The sequence below is a fragment of the Physeter macrocephalus genome, chromosome 20 (assembly GCF_002837175.3).
Source record: "Physeter macrocephalus isolate SW-GA chromosome 20, ASM283717v5, whole genome shotgun sequence".
Taxonomy (NCBI): Eukaryota; Metazoa; Chordata; class Mammalia; order Artiodactyla; family Physeteridae; genus Physeter; species Physeter macrocephalus.
Genome location: NC_041233.1, coordinates 66,960,764 through 66,982,510, shown reverse-complemented (window position 1 = coordinate 66,982,510; position 21,747 = coordinate 66,960,764). Strand labels below are relative to the sequence as shown.

Sequence of the window (21,747 nt, the reverse complement as noted above, 5' to 3'; positions counted from 1 at the left end):
GCAGACTGTCTCAGAGCTTCTCAAACTTCAGTGTACTTAGGGATATGTGAGGGTCTGTTAAATGCAGATTTCCAGAGTAAACCCAAGACATTCTCGTTCATAGGGGCTGGAGTGGAGCCCTAGAATCTGTCCTTTTAACCATCAGAAGAGACTGATGTAGGTGGTCCTTTGATCAAGCTTTGAGAACCACAGCAAGTCTTCTGTGTTAAAAGACATGATCCTGGACTTCCCCAGTGGTCCAGTGGTTAAGACTCTGCACTCCCAATGCAGGGGGCATGGGTTCAATACCTGGTCCGGGAACTAAGATCCTGCATGCCGCACGGCGTGGCCAAAAAAAAAACCATGATCTTGAGATGAGTGGATGAGTGGGAGATGCCAGCCCCTCCCCTGCCAGGGTCCAAAAGAAAGTCCATGGTAGTCAGAGTTGAATTCTCTATACTGATTTGCATTTGCCTGGTTGATGGCTGGATCATCTTACCTGGAGACAACAGTGGCTTCCCAAGGGTCTTGCCATCCCTGTAATACTTCATACAAAGTGATACTTTACATGTGAAGTACTACCTAGGTAATACTTCATATGTAACTCTTCAACAAAGAACTGCCCCCAGCTCCTTGCCCTGACCTACGTAGATGGAGAATTAGTATTCATCCAGCAGTAACCTTTCCATGGCACCCTAGACCAGGGTGAGGGACATAGATTGTGCCAGCTGTGAGTAAACCCTTTCATAACCATTCGCTCACTCACTGTAGAAAAATTTCTTCTAAGATGGAATCGGCAGGTGATAATAATAACCATTATTACACTATCAACATCATCAATCACCCCATCGTCATCGTTATCGTCATCCTCATCACCACCATCATCTAACATCTAACATTGACAAAGTGGCTCCCTTTGCCCAGACGTTGTACCAAGCACCAGACTTGTATGATCTCTTTTACTCTTTACCATATCACATTGGGGAAGATCCCATTAAATTTTATCCCCATTTTATGGATCTGGAGATGAAGCCATAGAGAGGGAAAGTAACAGGTCCTAGGTTACACCACTAATATGTGATGGAGACAGAATTCCAGCCTAGGCCATCTGTCTACACTTGAGTGGTTCCCATGATTCTTATTTTACTAGTGGAGAGGGATCTGGGGGGTGGAGAGGGAGTGGGGCTTATGTGGCTTGCCAAGGACCATGGAGTTTGACAGTGGTGCCACTGGATCAATTACCAGGGCCTTGCCGGCTCCCTGTCCCAGCCTCCTTCCACAAGACTTCTGCTTCTAGATGTGTTAGGACAGACTCTGGGAAGGGAAGGTTTCGGTTAATTAACAGCACTGAAGAGGAAGCAAGCTGTGGTCCTCAGGGAACTGCGCACTATCATTTAAGCTCCGGGCACAAGTGGTCAGGAGGCTAAGCCTCTCTAACTAAGGTTCTGCAGTGATACAGGTGTTAGACTCCATCCATGGCTCCCAGGACAGGTGCCGAGGCCCCCCTTGGATCTGGGCCCTGTTTGGGGGTTGAATGCCAAGCTGGCCACCCAACCTTAGTTCTGATGCTCTTTGTCAGTGTCCTGGTGACGTGGCTTGAGGCTGCTAAACTCACCGGGGGGTTCCAGGCCCCCTGGAACATCTCCCATCCATTCAGTGTGCAAAGGCTGGGTGCCGGACTCCAGATTGCCATGGACAAGGTAAACTCTGAGCTGGCAGACTGGAAATTTCAGCTGGGAGTTTACTTACACCAACTCAACCTGCAGCGCCAAGGAGTCTCTTGCTCTTTTCATCAACCAGGTCCAGAAAGAAGAAATTTCTGCCCTGTTTGGACCAACGTGCCCAGAAGCAGCAGAGGTAGAGTATACAGCCTTCTAAGAAACTCTGAGTTTCCATTGGAAAGGGTGGTCTTAAAGATGATGGTATAGACTTGAATAATCTCTTGACTTAGATGACATTATTATAAATAATAACTGTATAAGTCTTGTGTACCATTTCTTTGAGAGGTAATTAGACCATGCAATTAGAACAATTAATACTCTCTTTAAAGAAAGCCTCTCAAATCAATAACTGTTAGTTCACTCACTAACTTGATGTTCACTAACAAACTTGTTGATTGTTTGGCCTTGGTGCTGTTGGATATGGACTCATTATTTACTCTAACATTGCCAGCCACGTGGCTCAGAAAAATTAAGAAGAAATTGAATGCTTGGCTTTAAATAGAAAAATAACATCTCTTTGTGTAGGTTTCCCTTTGGCATGTATAATAAATTATTCAGTGATGGGAAAGAAAGAGGGAAAGGATGAAGTATGACAGATTGCCATAAGCTAAGGCAAGAAAATGAGAGATGTGAATGATTTGTATTTGTTTCGCTAAGGAGATTAGCTTTGTTGACATCCTTGGGTATCTTGTGCTCTGAGAGGTATAGATGCAAAGGCTGAAGAGATGGGGCAGTACAGTTCTCACGTTCAAAAATACTGCAGAACTATCATTAGTGGGTGCTATAGAGTTAAGTTTACATTTGAATTTGAATCTTAGTGTCTCCTAGAATTCCCCATTTGACACATTCCCCATTTGATTAACAAAGCCTACCCATTCTTCAAAGTCAAGCTCAAATGCCACAGAGCCTTTCTTTATCCCTCTACCCTCATCGTTCACATCTCTAATTCCCAAATCAGAAGTAATTTCTTACTTCTCTAAGCTCCTCTAAATCTATTGTCTATAAATATTGAAGGGTATATTTAACTCTACAGCTGTTTTTACATGTCTTAACTCCTGTAATAGTTGATCACAAGATCTTTTTAAGAGGAAGGTCTCTGAAGTTCCCTGTAAATAGTAGGCTCCTAGTGGAAAATGAATAAGGAACAAATTAAGAAAAGTGAGTAGTACCTATGAGTGTGCGCTCTGCGACCACATTACCTGAATTCCAAGCCTGCTCCACTAGTTGCTAGTTTTGGAACTTATTAATACATTTCTGTGCCCCCATGTTTTCATCTCGAAGATGAGATGATAATACCTACCTGATAGAAAATGTGAGAATTGAGATAATATATGTAAGCTCTTAGTCGAGTGCTTGGCACATAGTAATCACTAAATAAATGCTGGCTATTATTACTCTTGTGCTCTGAGGTTTTGCATCCTTAAGTTGGATCCAAGACGTTATCATCAATATTCCAAAAGAGAGGGGCAGTATGACCCATAGACTCACTGAATCCAAAGTTTATGCAGATATTTTACAATGGGGTTGGAGTGTAGCAAAACTCAATTATGGAAAGACATCCCTTTGGTTACTTTCAAGGTTATTGGTTTGCTGGCTTCCCCATGTTTGACTTTGTTGGACAAACAGCAAAACTGGAGAACAACTTCTTGTATGACACCTATGTGAAACTTGTGCCACACATGCACAGAGTCGGTGATGTGCTCCAGAAAAGCCTCCAGTACCTGGGCTGGAAACGCATTGGGATGTTTGGAGGTCACTCTGGGACTTCCTCCTGGGATGGAGTGGATGAGTTGTGGAGGGTTGTAGGGAATGAACTCAAATCCCATTTCACCATCACCGCCAGCATGAAATACACCAACAACAATCCAGCCTTCCTTCAAGAGAATCTTAGGAGCCTGTCATTGATTTCCAGGGCTAAGTAGGAAAGAATCTTCTGTTGCTTATGTTTAGAGGGGCAAATAGAAAAAAATGATTGAAACAAAACCTAAGAATTTTTCATTTTTCTATGACTGTAAAAAGCAGATGAAAACAGAGTATAAAATTAAGGATACATAAAAGCATTACCAACCAACAAAAACTTTTTTTTGTCTAGAGTGAAATCCTCGATGCTATAGTGTTATGATGTACAGAGTAATTTCTGGAAGCACCTGCTAGGTGGGCTGGGTCTTGGACTTGGGTGTTCGTTCAGAGAATGGGCTCTGGAGGCAGGCATCCCTAGGTTTGAAACCCGCCTCTGACACTTTCTAGCTGTGTGCTCTTGAGCAAGTAGCTTAACCTCTCTGTGCCTCAGGTACCTTACCTGTAAAACAAAGACAATCATCTTACCTACCTCATAGAACGGTGAGGGTTAAATAAGATCATGCCTGTAAAGTGCTGGACATATTAACTGATCAACACACCATAGTGAATATTGTTGTTGTGGTGCCTCTAAGGCTCTACTTTCTAGCAGGAATTAGTAGCTGACTCCTTTCTCTTCTTCCAATAAACCAAGCTCCTTCTGGCTTTGGGACTTTGGGACTTGGTATCCCTTGGCCTGGAGTTCCACTGCAATCCCACCTCATCCCACCCAGTGCTCTTTCCATAGGTAGCTTGCTCTCATCCTTCCAGACTCAGCCCAGAGCCCATCCCATCTCCTCTGAGGGGCCTTTCCCAACTACTTGACATGGAGCGATTCCCCCTCCCCACATTAGTATCACAGCATTGTTTTCCCCCTTCATTCATTAGAATCTTGAACGATCTCTCCAATCTCTTCACTTGTATATTGTCTGTCTTAATGTCAGCTCCCTGAGAACAAGGACCTTCTCTTTTGCTCACTGTTGTATCCTGTGCTTAGCGCATTGCCTGGCACCTAGCTGGAGCTCAGATAAATAGATTAAAATTTGTCTCGTTTAAAAAATAAGTCACTAAGGACTTCCCTGGTGGCGCAGTGGTTAAGAACCCACCTGCCAATGAAGGGAACACAGGTTCAATCCCTGGTCCAGGAAGATCCCACATGCCACGGAGCAACTAAGCCCGTGCACCACAACTACTGAGCTTGCGCTCTAGAGCCCACGAGCCACAACTACTGAGCCCATGTGTCACAACTACTGAAGCCCGTGTGCCTAGAGCACGTGCTCCGCAACAGGAGAAAAAATCGCAATGAGAAGCCCGCGCACCGCAACAAAGAGTAGCCCCCGCTCACCGCAACTAGAGAAAAGCCTGTGCACAGCAACGAAGACCCAACGCAGCCAAAAATAAATAAATTAATAAATTAAAAATAAATGAATAAATCACTAAAATAGATAACCAACAAGGACCTATTGTATAGCACAGGGAACTATAGTCAATATTTTTAACAACCTATAAGTGAAAAGAATCTGAAAAAGAATATATATATGTGTGTGTGTATATATACATGTATATATAGATGTATATCTATATCTGAATCACTTTGCTGTACACCTGAAACTAACACAACATTGTAAATCAATTATACCTCAATTAAAAAGAAAAATTCTGAAGCAAAAAAAAGCATGCTCCAATTTAAAAATAAATACATAACAATAAATCAGTATTTCATTTTTGTTCCCTCAAAAAGCATGCTGATGTGTTTGGTTGGAAGAAAAATATCATGGCCTACTCCTTTTCCCCCCATCCCATCTCAGACAGTCTAAATGCTCCTGGTTCTAGGTCCTCCGTCAACGCAACCTACCTGATGATGAGTCACAAGCCAGATCTATTGTTCTGAGTCAATGAAATGAAGAAACTAGAGCACAGAAGTGGTCTCAAACTTTTTCGATTTGTGCTTTGGGAGAGAGTTGCAGCGAAGACTTTAGTTCCGCAAGACGAAAGCTGCCAGTTTGTATGCTACCGGCTTGGTTAAAGAAAGACACGCTCTGGGAACAGTTTAGACCTTCTTATTTCCTAAAGCATGCTCAAGGAAAGACACAGTTCATGTCTCATTTCTAGTGGCTTTAGGCTAGACTTTAAAACGTGTGTATCTGTGTGTGTGTGTGTGTGTGTGTGTGTGTGTACACATGTGCAACTGGCTGACTGTCTTCTCTTACAGTTCTTATCTTAATCTGCAGCTCAGAAGATGCAAAACTTATCCTGCTGGCTGCAGAGAACCTGGGACTCCACACAGGAGAATTCGTCTTTATCATTTTGCAGCAGCTGGAGGTGGGTGCTGATGAGCCGTCAACGGCTCCCGCAGGAAGAGGTAACAAGCATGCAGCACTTGCTATGCGCCAGATGCATTAGCTCACTGAATACTCAACCCTAGGAGGCAGCTACTCTTGTGTCCTCAACTTAAGATCGAGAGACTGAGACTGAATTGAAAGAACCTACCCAGAGTTCGTTTGCACAGTTCCTGGGACGGGGACCCGGGCCTTGAACCAGGCTGCTGATTCTGGAGCCTGGTCCTCTGTAGTCTACATCAGCAAACACCAGCTGAGGAAGAACCGTCATTTCTCCCGGGTGGCTGAGACCTCCCCAAAGGCTCTCAAACTCGGTGGCTCTCACTTTCTTTTCTTCCATGGCCACCTGTGTTTGAGCCCCAACAATGGCCTGAAGAAACCAACACGCTGGTCTAATGAGGCAATCTGTCGGTGGTTTGGTTCTTTTGGTTACGATAGGGATGGCTGACATGTACCACGTACCTCCCATGAGTACCGAGTTATACATTATACCTGCATCGGTGCACTAGATTTTCCCAACAGCCCCGTGAGGCAGATAGAGTCCATTCATTGTTTACATGCATCATTGTATTCAATATTTCCAACAGCCTTATAAGGTACAGATTATTAGCATTCCAACTCGCAGATGAAAAAATTGAGGCTTAGAGAAATAGGGTAACTTATCCAAGATCTTGGACCTCCTAAGCTGGTCTTTTGGACTCTGGGACTGAGCCCTTGACCCCAACAGCTCTGCCTTGTGGAATGTGTACTGAGTGCCAGGCCCCACTGTGAGCGCTTGATAAACTAACACTCATTTCAGCTCACACCACCCTAAGCGGAGATACTTTCATTTTCCTCATTTTACAGATGAGAAAACCGAGGTCCTGAGAGGTGAAATAACTTAACCAAGGCCACACGACTAGTATGAGGGAGACCTAGTAGTCAAACCAGGTAGGCTGGCCTCAGTGTCTGTACATTTAACCACCACACAACACCAACAGGCTTCTAAAATAAAGCCCCTTGTATTGATATTTAGCTATGGACACACTGTGTAATTTTTCCAGTGGTTTTATCTTTCTAAAATGAGCTTGTTTTATATGATCATAAGAAGTTGAAATGGGGCGAAACGGAGTACAGGAAGATGCATAGTAATGCTCCAGGTTTCTTTTATCTTTTTATCATTAAGTATTTCAGACTGCCAAAAGTGTCTCAGGTTTCGTTGGGCAGCCAGTTGGAATTCTAATCGTAAGCCAAGCTTTCCAGAACCTCCTCCTACCTTCCCTTTTCATTGCCATCCACCCCTTTCTCTTCACTTGTCCTCTCACCTCTGCCTGCAGACAGACGAGAAGGGGAGAGGATGCACCGAGTCTCAGGATCTGTAGGGAAGCCCTGCCAACCCCCTCGTCACGTTCTCCCCAAACCTTGATAATCAAATTCCAATTGGCTGGAAATGCAGAAAGAATATAGGACTAAAAATAGACCACACGACGTCCATGAAAGTGAATTCATGCTGCTTTAAAAAAAAGAATAGCATAAATCCATTCCCTAAAAGTGTTCCCAGTATAGGCTGAAGTTGACAAAAATCAAGTTGCAGAATACCATTATAGCATGATACTATTTATGTAAAATGCACATACGCTCACACACACCTCTGTACACGTCTAGAACATTCGGATAACTCTCAGAGGAGACAAGAGGGAGCAGTAGGGAAACTGGGGAAGATCTTACCGTCTTTCACATATATACACACAATGAGTGGGTGTTACTTTCATAATAATAATAATAATAATGTAGGTAATAATGATAATAACAAACCACTTAAGCCACAAGCAGAAATTTGAGAATCGACAATTGTAAGTTTTTCAAGTTTTTGCTGCCCCTTGTTAAAAGGTAAGCTTTCTGCATATTAGTTGCTCGATGTCCCAAGTAATCTTTTCTTATTTATTGATTAATTTTTTGGCTTCCTTCCCACTGCTTTGAAGCTAACTAGAAAACATAGACTTTGCGTGGCAAGTCTTCCAGAGCCATCGTGTTTCCGAGGATTAGAATAAAAATTCACATTTGATGTTGGGGACTTCCCTGGTGGTGCAGTGGTTAAGAATCTGCCTGCCATTGCTGGGGTCATGGGTTCGATCCCTGGTGCAGGAAGATCCCACATGCCGCGGAACAACTAAGCCCACGCGCCACAGCTACCGAAGCCTGCGCACCTAGAGCCCGTGCTCCACGGGCAAGAGAAGCCACCGCAATGAGAAACCCATGCACAGCAATGAAGAGTAGCCCCAGCTCGTGGCAACTAGAGAAAGCTGGCACGTGGCAACGAAGACCCAACGCAGCCCAAAATAAATAAAGTAAAGAAATAAAGTTGATGTTGACTATTGCTTAGGGTATTTCCTACAGAACGGCTACATTTATTTCATTATTTTTCAGGACAGTTTTTGGAAGGAGGTATTGACAAATCAGAAGCTGATGCACTTTCCCTCAGTCTACAAGTCAGTGATTCTCATAGCCCTCAGCTCCTCCCGAGAAGGCCCTGGAGATGAGATGAAGGCTTCCGAGAGCTGGTCCAACGAAGGCTGCGGGGGCCGCCCTTCCACGGCCCCCTCCATGTGCTGGAGCAGGTCTGGCGGGGGTCTTCCTACACAGGCCCTTCCTCTCTTCCTTGAGAATATCTGTGTTTGGACTTTACATTTTCCTTCTTATTCCCCTTCTTCTTCCTCCACTCCCCAGGCTCCTAACACAGACACAGACACACAGACACACACACACGCACACGCACACACACACGCACACGTCTTCATCTTCCACAGCCCCAAATAAACAGTGGCCCGATGAGATCTTGTGAAATCTGCACCCCAGGTCCACGTGGAGGACAGAGGTTACTAGATGAGTGATCGGGCGGCCTTTGGAGTCAGAGTCCTGGGCTTCCATCCAAATTCTGCTATTTACTAACTATGGGGCCTTGAGGTGAATTGTTTAACCTCCCTACACCTCAGTCTCTTCACCCAAAAATGGGACTGATAATGACATCTGCCTTCCAGACTGTGGTTTTGAGTATCTAATGACATAGTACATGGAAGTAGCAGAACAGATACCAGTGGGTGCTCAGACCATGACAGTCTCCTTTCCCAGCAGGATGCCACGACCAGGAACCAGAATGGAGTAGTCAGAGATGTGGAGCTAGGGCGGGTCAAGGCAAGCAGATGTTCTGACAAGGCAGCCAGGAGAGAGACTATCAGCCAGGGGTAGTTCCAGTATGTGTGGGATGATGGGGCAAAATGTCTGATTAACTAGACCATTGGCCAGATCTGGAGCTCCTGCCAGAGCAGGGCCAAGCTGAGCCTGAAGGCGATGAGAAGCTACTGATGACAAGGGTTCCATTAGAAATGAGGCAGCCGATTGTGGATCCCAACACACAAGAAAAGATGGTGGATCAATGAATATTTGGGGAGTCATCTCCTAAGTGTCAGCTCTGTACCTGGTTCTATGGGGAGAACAGTGCCTAGCACCTAGTAGGCACATGCATTTTTATGGACTAAATGAAGTATTGAAGACCTACTATGTGCCAGTTAGTACAATAGATACTATACCTATTCTGCCTCATTTAACTATCCTTATACTCACCACAATAGTGGCTTTATCTGCATTTTATAAATGAATGAACCGACATTCAGAGAGGTTCTGGAACTTACCCCAAGTCTCACAGTAAGTACCAGGGCCAGCCTGACTCCAAGATCCACCCTCTTTCAATTAAACCATATTCCCTCCTGCCTATGGCCTAAAAAGCTGTTCACAACCCGAAAGATCACACAATCTGATTGAGAAAACAAGGCCTAAAGAGGAAAAGTGCAGTTGTGATACCTAAGTATACCAGCACAGGCCAGGATACGTGGAGGGTCCTCCTTTCTCTGTGGAATAACGGAGAACGTGTGCTATGTTACACTGTTAAGAGGATGGAGAACGCTTGCTTCTAACTGAGCCCGGACTGTGACGTAGCAGGCCATGGGCTTTTTAAAACTTTTTAAATCTGTTTTAAAATTAATTTTTATTGATGGAGAAATCAAAAGCTTCACAGGCAAGTAAAAGCTAAGAGAGTTCAGCACCACCATGGGCCTTTTTCTACCCTGCCTTTGCTCCCCTCATCCAAGGTGAGCCCTTACTCTGCTTACTTTCACGATGCAGTCCTGCTGTATGCTGAGACCGTGAAGGAGGTGATAACAGCCAGAAGGGATTTCTGGGATGGGCGGCAGCTCGTCATCACTCTGAAAGGCTCCAATCAGACTGCTTTGCAGGGTAAGTGGCTTGACTGTGGTAGGTTTGCCGAACTCAGGCCAGCTGAGTCCGTGGGGCTTGGAGGTGTTGGGCGTGTGATCACAGAATTCCGCTTTCTCATGGCGATTCCGGCCTTCTGGGAAGCGTTGTTGAGGTTAAAGCTCCCAGATGCCACCGTCTGCTCTTCCTGCTCTGTCCAGAAGGCTGCCCAGACCAGGTGGGGGGCCTCTGGGGTCCCTTCCTGCCCCTGAAAAGTCTCTCCCACAGCTCCTTTCAAACTGAACCCATCAAGAATAAAACTCAAGAGGGTGGGACCCTCCTCCTGGTATCACTCCCTTGATCCTCCACAACCTGCATGCCCTCTGATGCTCTGCCTGTCTGAATCATGACCATCAGCCTCTAAAGATGGGGCCAATCCTATTTTACTTTCCTTGCAGGTGTGAGGATAGGCTTGGAAGTGAACTGTTTTGAAATCACCCTGGGAGCTGGCCAACGGCTGTCATCTTGCTCTACTCCAGCTTTCTATTTTGTGAGAGATAATACATACTGCCATATCTAATAATAATAACCAGCATCTATTGAGGGCTTACCTTATATCAAGCTGGGTGCCAGTAGCTTCTGTGCACTATTTCATTTAATCCTCACACCACCCATGAGGTAGTGCTATTACTATCCATAATATACTACACAGGTGAGTAACCCCAGGGTAGAAAAGTTACATACTTGCCCGTGGTCACAAAGTTATGAGATGGTGGAGCCAGAATTCAAAATAAGGCCTGTTTTTATCTCCAGGGCTCATGTTCTTTACTGTTGTGTAACACCAAGGAGTAATTAAAATATTGGGTTGGCCAAAATGTGCCTTCGGTTTTTAAGTAAAAATAAATGACACATTTTTCATTTTCACCAAGAACTTTACTGAACGATGTATTCACCCTTTTGTTCCACTACCTTCTACCATTTTTCAGGCAACTTCATAATTCCATCTTCCCAAAACTTTAAATCTTTTTGAGCAAAGAACTGTTCCAGGTGCTTTTACAGTCTTCCAGGGAATTGAAATTTTTTCCATTAAGAGAATTTTGTAAAGACCGAAATAAATGGAAATCTGAAGGTGCAATGTCTGGTGAATACAACGGATGAATCAGAACTTCCCAGGCAAGCTGTAACAGTTTTTGCCTGGTCATCAAATAAACAAGTGGTCTTGTGTTATCTTGATGGAAGATTATGTCTTTTCTGTTTACTAATTCTGGACGCTTTTCGTGGAGTGCCACTTTCAGCTGGTCTAATTGGGAGCGGTACTTGTTGGAATTAATCGTTTGGTTTTCCGGAAGGAGCTCATAATAATAATGGTCTCCCTTCCAATCCCACCATATACACAACATCCCCTTCTTTGGATGACGATCGGCCTTTGGTGTGATTGGTGGTGGTTTATTTCACTTGCCCCGTGATGTCTTCCGTTCCACATTACTGTACAGTATCCACTTTTCATCGCCCGTCACAATTTGTTTTAAAAGCGGAACGTTTTCATTACTTTAAGTAGAGAATTGCATGCGGAAATACGGTCAAGAAGTTTTTTTCGCTTAACTTATGTGGAACCCAAACATCAACGTGATTAACATAACCAAGCTGGTGCAAATGATTTTCAGTGCTGGATTGGGATATTCTGAGTATGTTGGCTATCTCCCGCGTGGTATAACATTGATTTAACGTCTCGATTTGATCTCTTATCAATTTCAGCTGGTCTACCCGACAGTGGACCATGATCCAGAGAGAAAGCTCAAGCATGAAAGTTTTTTTAAAAAAATTAATGTATTTATTTATTTATTTTGGACTGTGTTGGGTCTTCGTTGCTGCACGCGGGCTTTCTCTAGTTGCGGAGAGCGGGGGCTACTCTTTGTTTTGGTGCGCGGGCTTCTCATTGCGGTGGCTTTTCTTGTTGTGGAGCACAGGCTCTAGGCGCGCGGGCTTCAGTAGTTGTGGCTCATGGGCTCAGTAGTTTTGGCTCGCAGGTTCTAGGGCGCAGGCTCAGTAGTTGTGGCGCGTGGGCTTAGTTGTTCCGCGGCATGTGGGATCTTCCCGGACCAGGGCTCAAACCCGTGTCCCCTGCACTGGCAGGTGGATTCTTAACCACTGCGCCACCAGGGAAGTCCCTCCAGCACAAAACTTTACAAACCACTTTTGACATGTTCGATCAGTCACAGCTCCTTCTCCATACACTGCACAAGTCTTTTTTTTATGTTTCAGTTGCGTTTTTATCTTTCTTGAAATAATAAAGCATAATATGCCAAAAATGTTGCTTTTTTTTTCCATCTTCAATATGCAAATGGCTACACAAAAATTCACCAATTTTGATGTCTTTTTCTAAATGAACGCTGATATGACAGCTGTCACATACAATCTAACAAAATTGTTTCGAATGAAGTTAAAGACAACTAAGTGCTACTAGAGTCATCTTATGGAAAAAACCAAATGAACGTTTTGGCTAATCCAATATATGAAGTGCTTGGCACATAGTATGTGCTCTTTAAATGGCAGGTATTTATCTTTTCTTTGGCTTATCATTCCCTTAATAAATTAAGACTTAAACTTCATCCTAAGTTTTCAAAAGGACAGCCAAGTCCTGCTCTTTGGGGCATTCGTAGATTCAGTTCACAATGACCCCATCCACACCTTTTCCAAGTGGAAATATTAACTTGCTTCCCTTCCTTCTTTTCTTCCTGACCCTGAAGCATTTGCTTTAAAAAAGGGAATGAAGTGGGAGGAGTCTGTCTTCCTGCTCTCAGTTTAATTCCCTCTGTCAGATCAATTTATTTCCTGGTTCAACCCTGGTTATTGCATTTGCTGCAGCCCTTTCCCTGTGCAGACCTTGGGAGGGAGCCGTGCTCAAGCCCCACATTCAGGATGCCAGCAAGTGGGCACAGCAAGGCAGCGAGGGCTGTGGGAAGACCACGCACTTGGGGCCCAACAGACCTGTGTCTTCCTGGCTCTGGAAACTCCAGGGGGTCTGTGCCTCCAAGCCCTGCTTGCTTATTAGGAGTGGATGATGGTGCCTCCTCTGTGGGGTCAACCGGGGCTAGATGTGTGAAATCACTACCGCCCTCAGTTCTGGGCACATAGCAGAAGCTTATGAATGTTAATGTTGTGTCCTGTCCCCAGTGGGAACAAATCATAAGTCCTAGGTCAGACCTTGGGTCCTAGTTTGGGGTGTGGAACTGCTGTACTTTATTCCTCTGGGATCTCTGATGTGTCCTTTGTGTGGGGGGCAGGGCACATCCTAAGCAAAAACAAGGGATGCACCTGGGCCAGGTCTGAGTGCAATGCCTGAGTGCAAACCAAAACCGGGAAGGAAGGGCCATGCTGAGAACAAAGCTTGCGAGCTCGTGTCCCAGGGTCTGGCGGCGTGGAGAACGTGGGGGGAATAGGATGGCAGGGGCTAGGAGGAGGCAGTGTCCCCAGCCCCAGTCAACCGCTGCCATGTCATTTGGCCTCCATTGGTCATATCTGATTGTTTGGGAAGCATAAATCTTGGGTTTTATGTGAAATTAGTTGGAAACTGCTTAATTTTTTTTTTTTTTTTTTTTTTTTTTTAATGCTGGATGGTCCTCCCCAGCGTAGGCCTGACAGAACCAAGTGGCCCTTGAGTCCCACCAGGGTACCACTTCTGAACTATCTTCTTTTTTATTCCACTCTCCTTCTTGACTGCATCTTAGATTCCCTGAAAGGGCAAAAAACTCACGGGTGGCTTTCAGCAACTGCTGGGGAGGGCATTCCTCTGATACGACTCGGCAGGCTGGCATTTTGAGCCCCACGCTCTTCTCTGTTCCCTTTACTGTGTGCAAGTGCCTCTCTTTCCAGGAATCACTGGCCCCGTGTTTGTGGACTCCCAGGGAGAAAGACGCATGGATTACTGGGTCTATGCCCTACAGAAATCCCCAAACGGGTCCCTCTTTCTTCCTTTTCTTCATTATGACAGCTATCAGGAAGTCATCAGGTGTGGCAGGGCCTTTCCCAAGCTTAGCTCATGCTACAGGAAGAGGCCTGGGAGGAGAGGAAGGGCCGGTGGTCCTGCTGGGAGGCCAGCTGGGGATCCAGCTCCTATAATCAAGTTGTCTGCTGCTCTCTAAACTCATAAAGATCGACTTTGGGCCTTCAACGTGGTCTTGCCCTTGACTGTGGGTGTGGCTCAGCCACTTCAGGTTCCACTTATAACACGGCATCCCTACCTGCACCTCCATGTGGGCCTGGGCCTCCTCTGATGCTCCAGCTGGGCAGGTCCCACAGCCCCAGTGTCTCAGGGAGAGGCCCTGGCCCTGAGCGATGATGGAGCACAGCACCTCCTACAGGGTCAGGTTCACAGTCAGTGAAACCGATTCATGCAGACAGCCAGGGGGACACCAGGACCTGGATGCTGTCCTGGGCTCACAGTATCCAGAAATCCCTGGGGAAAAAAAAAAAAATCTCTGTTTCTGTTCTCTCAGCTATAAATCAATGAGCAACTACAGGAGAACATAAAACTTAATTCAATTTCTACTTGCCCCTCACTGCCATCACCCACAATTCAGATTTGATTTGACACTTTTCTCTCCCCTACTCTTATGGAATTTTAATGTCCCCAAATGGGTTGGCCCAAGAAATAAAACAACCATGGCCAGCTAGGTTCTCTGTATTGTAGGAACAGGCACTCTCCAGGCAGGGATGATGTTTTGGTCTGTGAAGTGTCAAGATGCTCTATAACAAGATTTGTCTTTATCAAACATGGGAGAAAACTCCAGTAACGCTGGAGAATTGACACTTCATCTTTTAAATCAGAAGTGACATGGTTTAAAACAAAAGATCGAGTCAGTTATTCTACCTAGCAAAAAGATATTGCTCTCTCATGAATTATTACCTGTAGGCTAGGTTTGAAGAATCTTGGTGAGGTGGGAAAACTGGATGGGTCAGTAGATGTTTGAATGAAGAGACCAAGGCCTGCTTTTTGCAAATGACATGTGTGTGTTTCAGTTGCCCCTGCTATACCTGAGGTAGAGACAAGTTGAATAGATCAAGTTGGCACTGACCGTTAATTGTCTTCTTTTTTTTTAAGACCCATGGGGAATTTCTCCACGGTTCCCTTCCTGAAGACAGACGTGGCTGTGGATTTTCCAATGAGCTCTGTGAACCTGAGCCTGCTTTTGCAGATCAGTGTGGCCACCTGGAGAAGGCAGCAGGAAAGGACTCTTTACAACAGGGCTTCTCAGCAGTGGCAACAGCATTGATGTTTAGGATGGGATCATCTTTGTGTGTAGGGGGCTGTCCTGTGCCTTGTAGGAGGCCTAGCAGCATCCCTGGCCTCCACCCCACCCACTAGATGCCAGCAGAACCCTCTAGCTCTAACAGCCCCAAATGTCTCCAGACATTGCCAAATATCCCCTGGAGAGGCAACGTCATGGCCTCCCCTGTTGAGAACCTCTGCCCTGGGGAAACCTGGCTCCTGAGATTTGAGTCTCAGGAATTCCATTTCTATGGAGGTAGAGTCTGGACAAGGCAGTGTGGCCTGGTGGTTAGGAGCCCAGGCCTAGAATGAGGTGGATCATAACTGAGAACAAGTGTAAGGAGAGTACATAGCAAATGTTGAATGAAAGGTGGTGATGGTCTTAGAAGTCATCCTTTTTTTCTCTACAAGGGAAGTTTCTATATAAGGAGGAGGTGAGTGCAGTTGCCATGGGAACCAGAGGGGTGTGGGAAGACCAGGCACTTGGGGCCCAATAGGATTCCTGGAAAGGACAGGTCTGAGTGGACGCTGTGTGCCCTAACTTGGACCTGTGCCTGGGCAGCTTTTGAGCCATCTGTTTGGCGGGGCCGGGATGGGGCCCTGATGTGCTCACTTCAGCTCTTAGGTGGGCCTGAGTAACGATATGCCCTCCAGGTGTGACTGCTGTGATTTTCACCGTAACCCTCCTGATTACCAACCTGGGAGCCGTCATCATAGGTCTGATTTTAAGGATACAGAGGGGAAAACTGCAGAGGCAAAATAAAGGTCTTTGGTGGCAAATCAATTATGATGACATCACCATTCTGTCCCAGAACAAGGTGAGGCCACGCCTGGTCCAGACATCCACCTTCCTGCTCACTGCTGGTGATTCGTGGAAGGGACCTGATCTAGGAGCTTGTGAGGGCGGAGGCTGACTCATTTATAAAGTGGGCTCTTAATGGAGAGTCTTAGGCCCTGAGTTCTGGTTCTAGAACTACCACTTTTTTGCTGGGAACATCATTTCCGAGCCTCAGTTTCTGAATACTTAAAAATGATCAGATGGCTTCTAAAGTTCCCTTCAGCCCTGTTCCCTGGTGGGTAGAAGAACCCATACATCCTGCTCAAATATTAAAGCTGTCTCCTGGGGAGCATTTAGTTATTTTCAAAACCACATTAACGCCTTTAAACTACTGATAACTAAGACAATATAATTCATTTGCTCAACACACACGTGTTGCCCGTCTACTGCAGGCCAAGCAGAGTGCAAGGCACGCCACAAATGGATGCCTTCCGAGGGAAGTAAGTGCTCTGGGAGGTGTCTACAAGCTGAGGCAGAAACCCCACAGGTAGAGGGACTGAACGTCACAGCATCATGAAGGCTTCAGAGAAGAGGTGACATCTGGGGAGAGTGGGTTTGCTAGTGGTGACCAGGAGAGAAGTAACGCAGGGTATGCTGAGGGCTTCTCAGGGCTGTGAAGCTGGGCACACATTTAATAAGCATGACATTATTTGATAAGTATATAACAGTTACATAATTCCAGAAAATATAGCCATGACTATCTTTTATGCATATCTTAAGCTTGAAGTTTTGAAGTCTCTTTTCTTTCTTTCCTTTTTAGTTTTGTTTTTGTTGTTGATGTAATCTTTGCAAGCATATATTGATTATTCTGGAGTACTTACTGCCTTTCCAGAAAGGTTAGTGAGAATTGTTCTTTAGAGTAGAAAGATAGACCCAAGTTTCTATACTTTAATAAGAGCTCTTTGTTCCTGGGGGGAGGTGGAGGGAGGGGGTGAATTTTGCTTTCATCTCAAGTGATTAAAAACCCACAACTGAAATAAATTTTACATCAAAGATCAAGAATTGTAGGGCTTCCCTGGTGGCACAGTGGTTGAGAGTCCGCCTGCCGATGCAGGGGACGCGGGTTCGTGCCCCGGTCCGGGAAGATCCCACATGCCGCGGAGCGGCTGGGCCCGTGAGCCATGGCCGCTGAGCCTGCGCGTCCGGAGCCTGTGCTCCGCAACGGGAGAGGCCACAACAGTGAGAGGCCCGCACACCGCAAAAAAAAAAAAAAAAAAAAAAGAATTTTAGAATTTCATATAGTACTTGTTCAGGAATACATGTTACTCATGATATTCAGAGAATAACAAGATATGCAGATCAACTACTGAATCAGAATTTATGTTTTTGAACAAATGTGTGAATCTTAAATATCTCAAAGCAAAAGAAAAGTGTTCTAGAATGTTGTTGCTTGTTAGAAAGCGCTCAAGTTAGACCAAGGTATACAGGTTTGTTCTAAAGACATTTAGGTTAATTATAAAAGTAAGGAAAGCATGATAGGTCAACAATCAAACATTCCTCTCATGTTATGTGTATTTTGTTCCTGTTATATTGGCTTTATTTTCAAAACTGTAGTTTTAATATGTTTCCTTTTATTGGTATCTTTGCATATACTATTCATTGAATAAATGAATTATGACTTTCAAGAAAAAAAGGTGACTTGGCAGGTACCAAGTCAAGGAGGCTTCAAAATGCTATGACAAGGAGATTGGGGTTCATTTGTAAATTATTTTTCAAGTGTCCCTGGGGATTCTGGGGCTCACTGGTCTGCCCTTGGGTGAGTGATAGAATGAGGTAGAGGTGGTGGGGAGGAATTCTGAGCCTTCCTCTTCCTATTCAACTATAGCAGCTCTGCTTTGAGCTATTGTTTTCTACATTAGGGTTCCAAGTAAGACTCTTCTAGAAAAACAGGGCTCCTCTGTTTAAAATATATTCTCTAGGTGCTGGGGAGGCACTGGGGGTGTTACACAGAGAGTTCGCCTCCTTAGATGCTCATTGAGGAAAATGACTGTGTCATCAGGTCACACATCTAGTTAAGGGCCAAAGCCAGCACTTGAATTTGGGCAGCCTGACCCCAGAGTCTTAACCACGACATCGTGATGTTGGCACAGACACGAGAGTGGTGCGGGTAGCAGTTCAGCACTCACGCTTTGGGTTAGAGAAATCAGGCTTTGAGTCCTGACTCTCATTTACTAACTGCTATTAACCTTGGTGCTAATTTTCCTCATCTACAAAAGGCATAGTCTCATCAGTACTTGGTCATCCTACTGAGAGCAACTGAATCGTGTCCTGTTTCGCAGCCATCCCAGAGAGGCACACCTGTGTCGAGAGGCAACAACAGTAACTCATCTAGTGTGATGATTTCTGGGGGCTTCAGCTCCTTGGCTGAGAATCAGCAGGGCGAAGAGCTCTTTTATGCCCCAGCAGGGCTTTACCGGGTAATTCTGAGGGCAGAGTGGCTGCATGCAGATGTTCAAATTCTGGCTGTACTACCTACATATGTGTGACCTTGAACTAGTTCCCTAACCTCAGGGATCCCATCTGGAAATGGGCTAATCACCCCCCCTCCCCCCCACCCCGCCTTGCAGGGCTGTGCTGCCTGTTAAATGAGGTCTCCTGTGTTGAGCAGCTAGCTCGGCTCCTGGACACAGCACGGGGCCTTCCGAGGGCTGATTTGGGCAGGGAGGAGCTCAATGATCCCTTCTGTAGGTGGATTTCTTGCCAGTCTTCCTGCCCCCGTTCCTAGCTCTTTCTGAGCGTAGCTTTTTCTGGATCAGCCTGGGTTAAGAACATTCCGCTTTGTCTCTGGTTCCAGGGAAGCCATGTGGCCATCTGTGATGTTGGTGACCAGGCGCAAGTCTGGGTCAGGAAGCCGTCTGTGCTGCAGGAAATCCGGCTGGTGAGGCCCCCAGCCCTGGGAGGAGGCAAAGCCTTGCTGCCCTCTGCCTTGCCTCTGCCAGCTCCCTGTTCCCAGCTGGGGTGCGGGTGGCCTTCACCCCAAAGGGCAATGGTGGGAAGCTGCTTCCCTTAACTTGGCCCATGACCCCTACCCCCCAAGAGCCCAGACTTTAGACCTCAGACCCTTATGCCTGACCCAGGCTCCTGCATCCTGGGAGCTCTCCTAGCCTGTTCTTTGCCTTTAATTCTTCCTGGCCTTAATTCTCCCTCTTCATTCTTTGTGTCTGTATCTGTCTCCCTCGAAGCTGGTCCTTGCAGGGGAGTCAGGTTCATGGGGTCCACTTCTTCAGTTAATCCCTGTTACTTTGGGGGGCGTTGATCATTCCTCTGGTTTATTTGCTGGAGGCAGACTGCCTGGATTTACCTCCCAGCTCTGCCACTACTAAGTTGTATGATCTTTAACACATTAATTTATCTTTTGAGCATCAGTTTCCTCATCTGTAAAATGGGAGCAGTCATAGTTCTTATCTCACAGGGTCTTTGTGAAAAATAGCTGAAAGTGTGTAAAGCACACAGCATTGTCCCTAGGGCAGAAGACACATTATAATCATAAGCTATTATTACCATTATTATTTTCAGATGTATTAATTAAGGCATGAAAAACATTGTTCCCGTCTTTGGTATTTGCACAGAATCACCCAGCATCTGCATTGTCACCCAATGTTGCAAAAGAGGAAGCCTTAAGGTAAGTAAAATAGTAAATCTTACCTCAGGTTTGATTAGTGGCAGCTAATAAAGAAGCTTATCAATGTTTTGCCCCTTCGTCCAAGAACAGGTCCTCTCTGGTTTAATTTCAAGACCTGAATTATCTTGCTGGGCTGCCTGCAGGGGATCAAATTAGCAGCGCAGTTGCCAAGTGTCTGGTCTCTTTGTTCTGGGAAATTGTCTGAGCTTGGTTTCATCTCCTAAGATGTCATATCTACGTCTGAATTGTGTTCCTGGGCCCACCTTTCCCGTGGTATGTGACCACCAGCTTTATGTCAGGAACAAGGAAGTATCTGTAAAACTCAAGACTGCGTAACTTTCTCAAGGTTATGGTTTCTTCCAAGCAGAGTTCCGGTTACTAGATTTAGTAACTAGTAGATTTAGAGTTCTCTGCCCCAGGTTGTATCATTTCTGCTCAACATCATCCAAAGCATTAAAATCAAATCCACTGGACCCGGGAAGATCACTGTGCTTCTGGTTGAGTCACTGGTGATGTTTCAAGTAATTGTGTTTTCTAGGATGTTTTGAGAAACTCAGGCAATGAAATTGATTGGATATTCAAGCTCTCATTTGCATATGACAGAGTCAACGTGAATATCACATAAACCTGTGTAAAGAACAAATGCTATTAGTGTTCTTGAGGGGACCAAGCTAATGACCTGGGAATGGGTCCTGGTGGGGAAGTCACTCACTCTGACACATGGCAGCAGGACAAGGCTGGTTGTCATCTGTCAATCAACAGTCCATCCATCAATCAACATTCCCATCCATCAACTGACAGACTCCTATGGGCAAGACCCTGCCTGGGTGCTGTGAGGGATACATGGGTGAAATGTAAACTCTGCCCTCCTAGGTTTTAGGGCCAGTGACTCCTTGAATGACTGTGGCAAGTTACTTTCCCTGTAATGGTAACAGCAGATGCGGTGAGCTTAGAAAGAGCGGCTGGATTTGAGCCCAGGCTGCGGAGAGCATCCTCAGAATGCTGGTCCATACTGACATGGCCCACCTGACTCATTTCCCGTGTGTGAAATAGGGATAATAATAGAGCTACCTTATATTTTGTTGTGAGAATACAGTCAATTAATATACACAAAGTGCTAGAAAGTATCTGAGCCAAAATAAGTACCAAATATATTTTAGCTATTATTGTTGTTATTATTATTATTACTCAGCCTCCACTTAGGTTTAACGGATGAGGTTGGCCTGATTAACATCGAAGGAGTTTTCTTCCTCAAGAATTGGATTGCTCTTTGTGTGTAAGGAGCTGAGTCTTAATGGCCCTGTTAAGCTTTGACTTCCCAGGCCTTAGTGGGAAGCCAGTGTATTGTTACCAGGAGAGGTAAACAAGCAGAAACCTCTCTGTGACTGGTTTCCGACAACCCCGGGCCACCACTCATTATTTCAGTAAAACTTTATTGAGTGTCTGTTAAGGGTTTGTCATACTCTGGGCGCTTTCATATGAAGACAAGGACTTGTTTCCATCTTTGAATGGCTTAAAGTTAAGCTAGAGGAAAAAAATTAAAAAGTCATGAAGTGTACATACGAAATTATTTAAGTGGCGGTGGAATGGTTATAAAATAGGAGGATCTGATTGGCATCCTCTCCTCCTCTGGGCTCCTCTCTCTTTCCCCTCACCCACTTTCCCTCCCTTCCCACCAAGCCCAGGGAAGTGCTCTAGTCTCTGGTGATCTGTCTCCCACCCAATCAAAACAGTTGGCATCATTTATATTGGATGTAAAGAGAAAGCTAGTAAATTCTCACCATGATGTGAATGACTAGTAGATTTAGGCTTTTCAGTGGAGGCATTTGGCTTTCAAGAAGAATTGACTCCATATATATGTGTTAGCATATACCGTATGCTAACACATATATATGGAATCTAAAAAAAAAAAAAAA

At 45.2% G+C, this 21,747-nt stretch overlaps 1 protein-coding gene across 1 annotated transcript in view; it reads left to right on the top strand.

Moving 5' to 3' along the window:
* The first annotated feature begins 1,454 nt into the window (after positions 1 to 1,454).
* LOC102980216 (guanylate cyclase 2G-like) overlaps positions 1,455 to 21,747 on the top strand; it is a 47,477-nt gene continuing 27,184 nt past the window's right edge. The window contains 16 exon segments of the mRNA XM_024121541.2: positions 1,455 to 1,696; positions 1,698 to 1,841; positions 3,256 to 3,612; positions 5,747 to 5,858; positions 8,282 to 8,392; positions 8,395 to 8,472; positions 10,000 to 10,144; positions 13,976 to 14,111; positions 14,799 to 14,820; positions 15,204 to 15,303; positions 16,008 to 16,189; positions 18,489 to 18,626; positions 19,004 to 19,087; positions 19,726 to 19,746; positions 19,748 to 19,831; positions 20,370 to 20,441. Coding sequence (XP_023977309.2) covers positions 1,455 to 1,696; positions 1,698 to 1,841; positions 3,256 to 3,612; positions 5,747 to 5,858; positions 8,282 to 8,392; positions 8,395 to 8,472; positions 10,000 to 10,144; positions 13,976 to 14,111; positions 14,799 to 14,820; positions 15,204 to 15,303; positions 16,008 to 16,189; positions 18,489 to 18,626; positions 19,004 to 19,087; positions 19,726 to 19,746; positions 19,748 to 19,831; positions 20,370 to 20,441 — 2,028 coding nt within the window.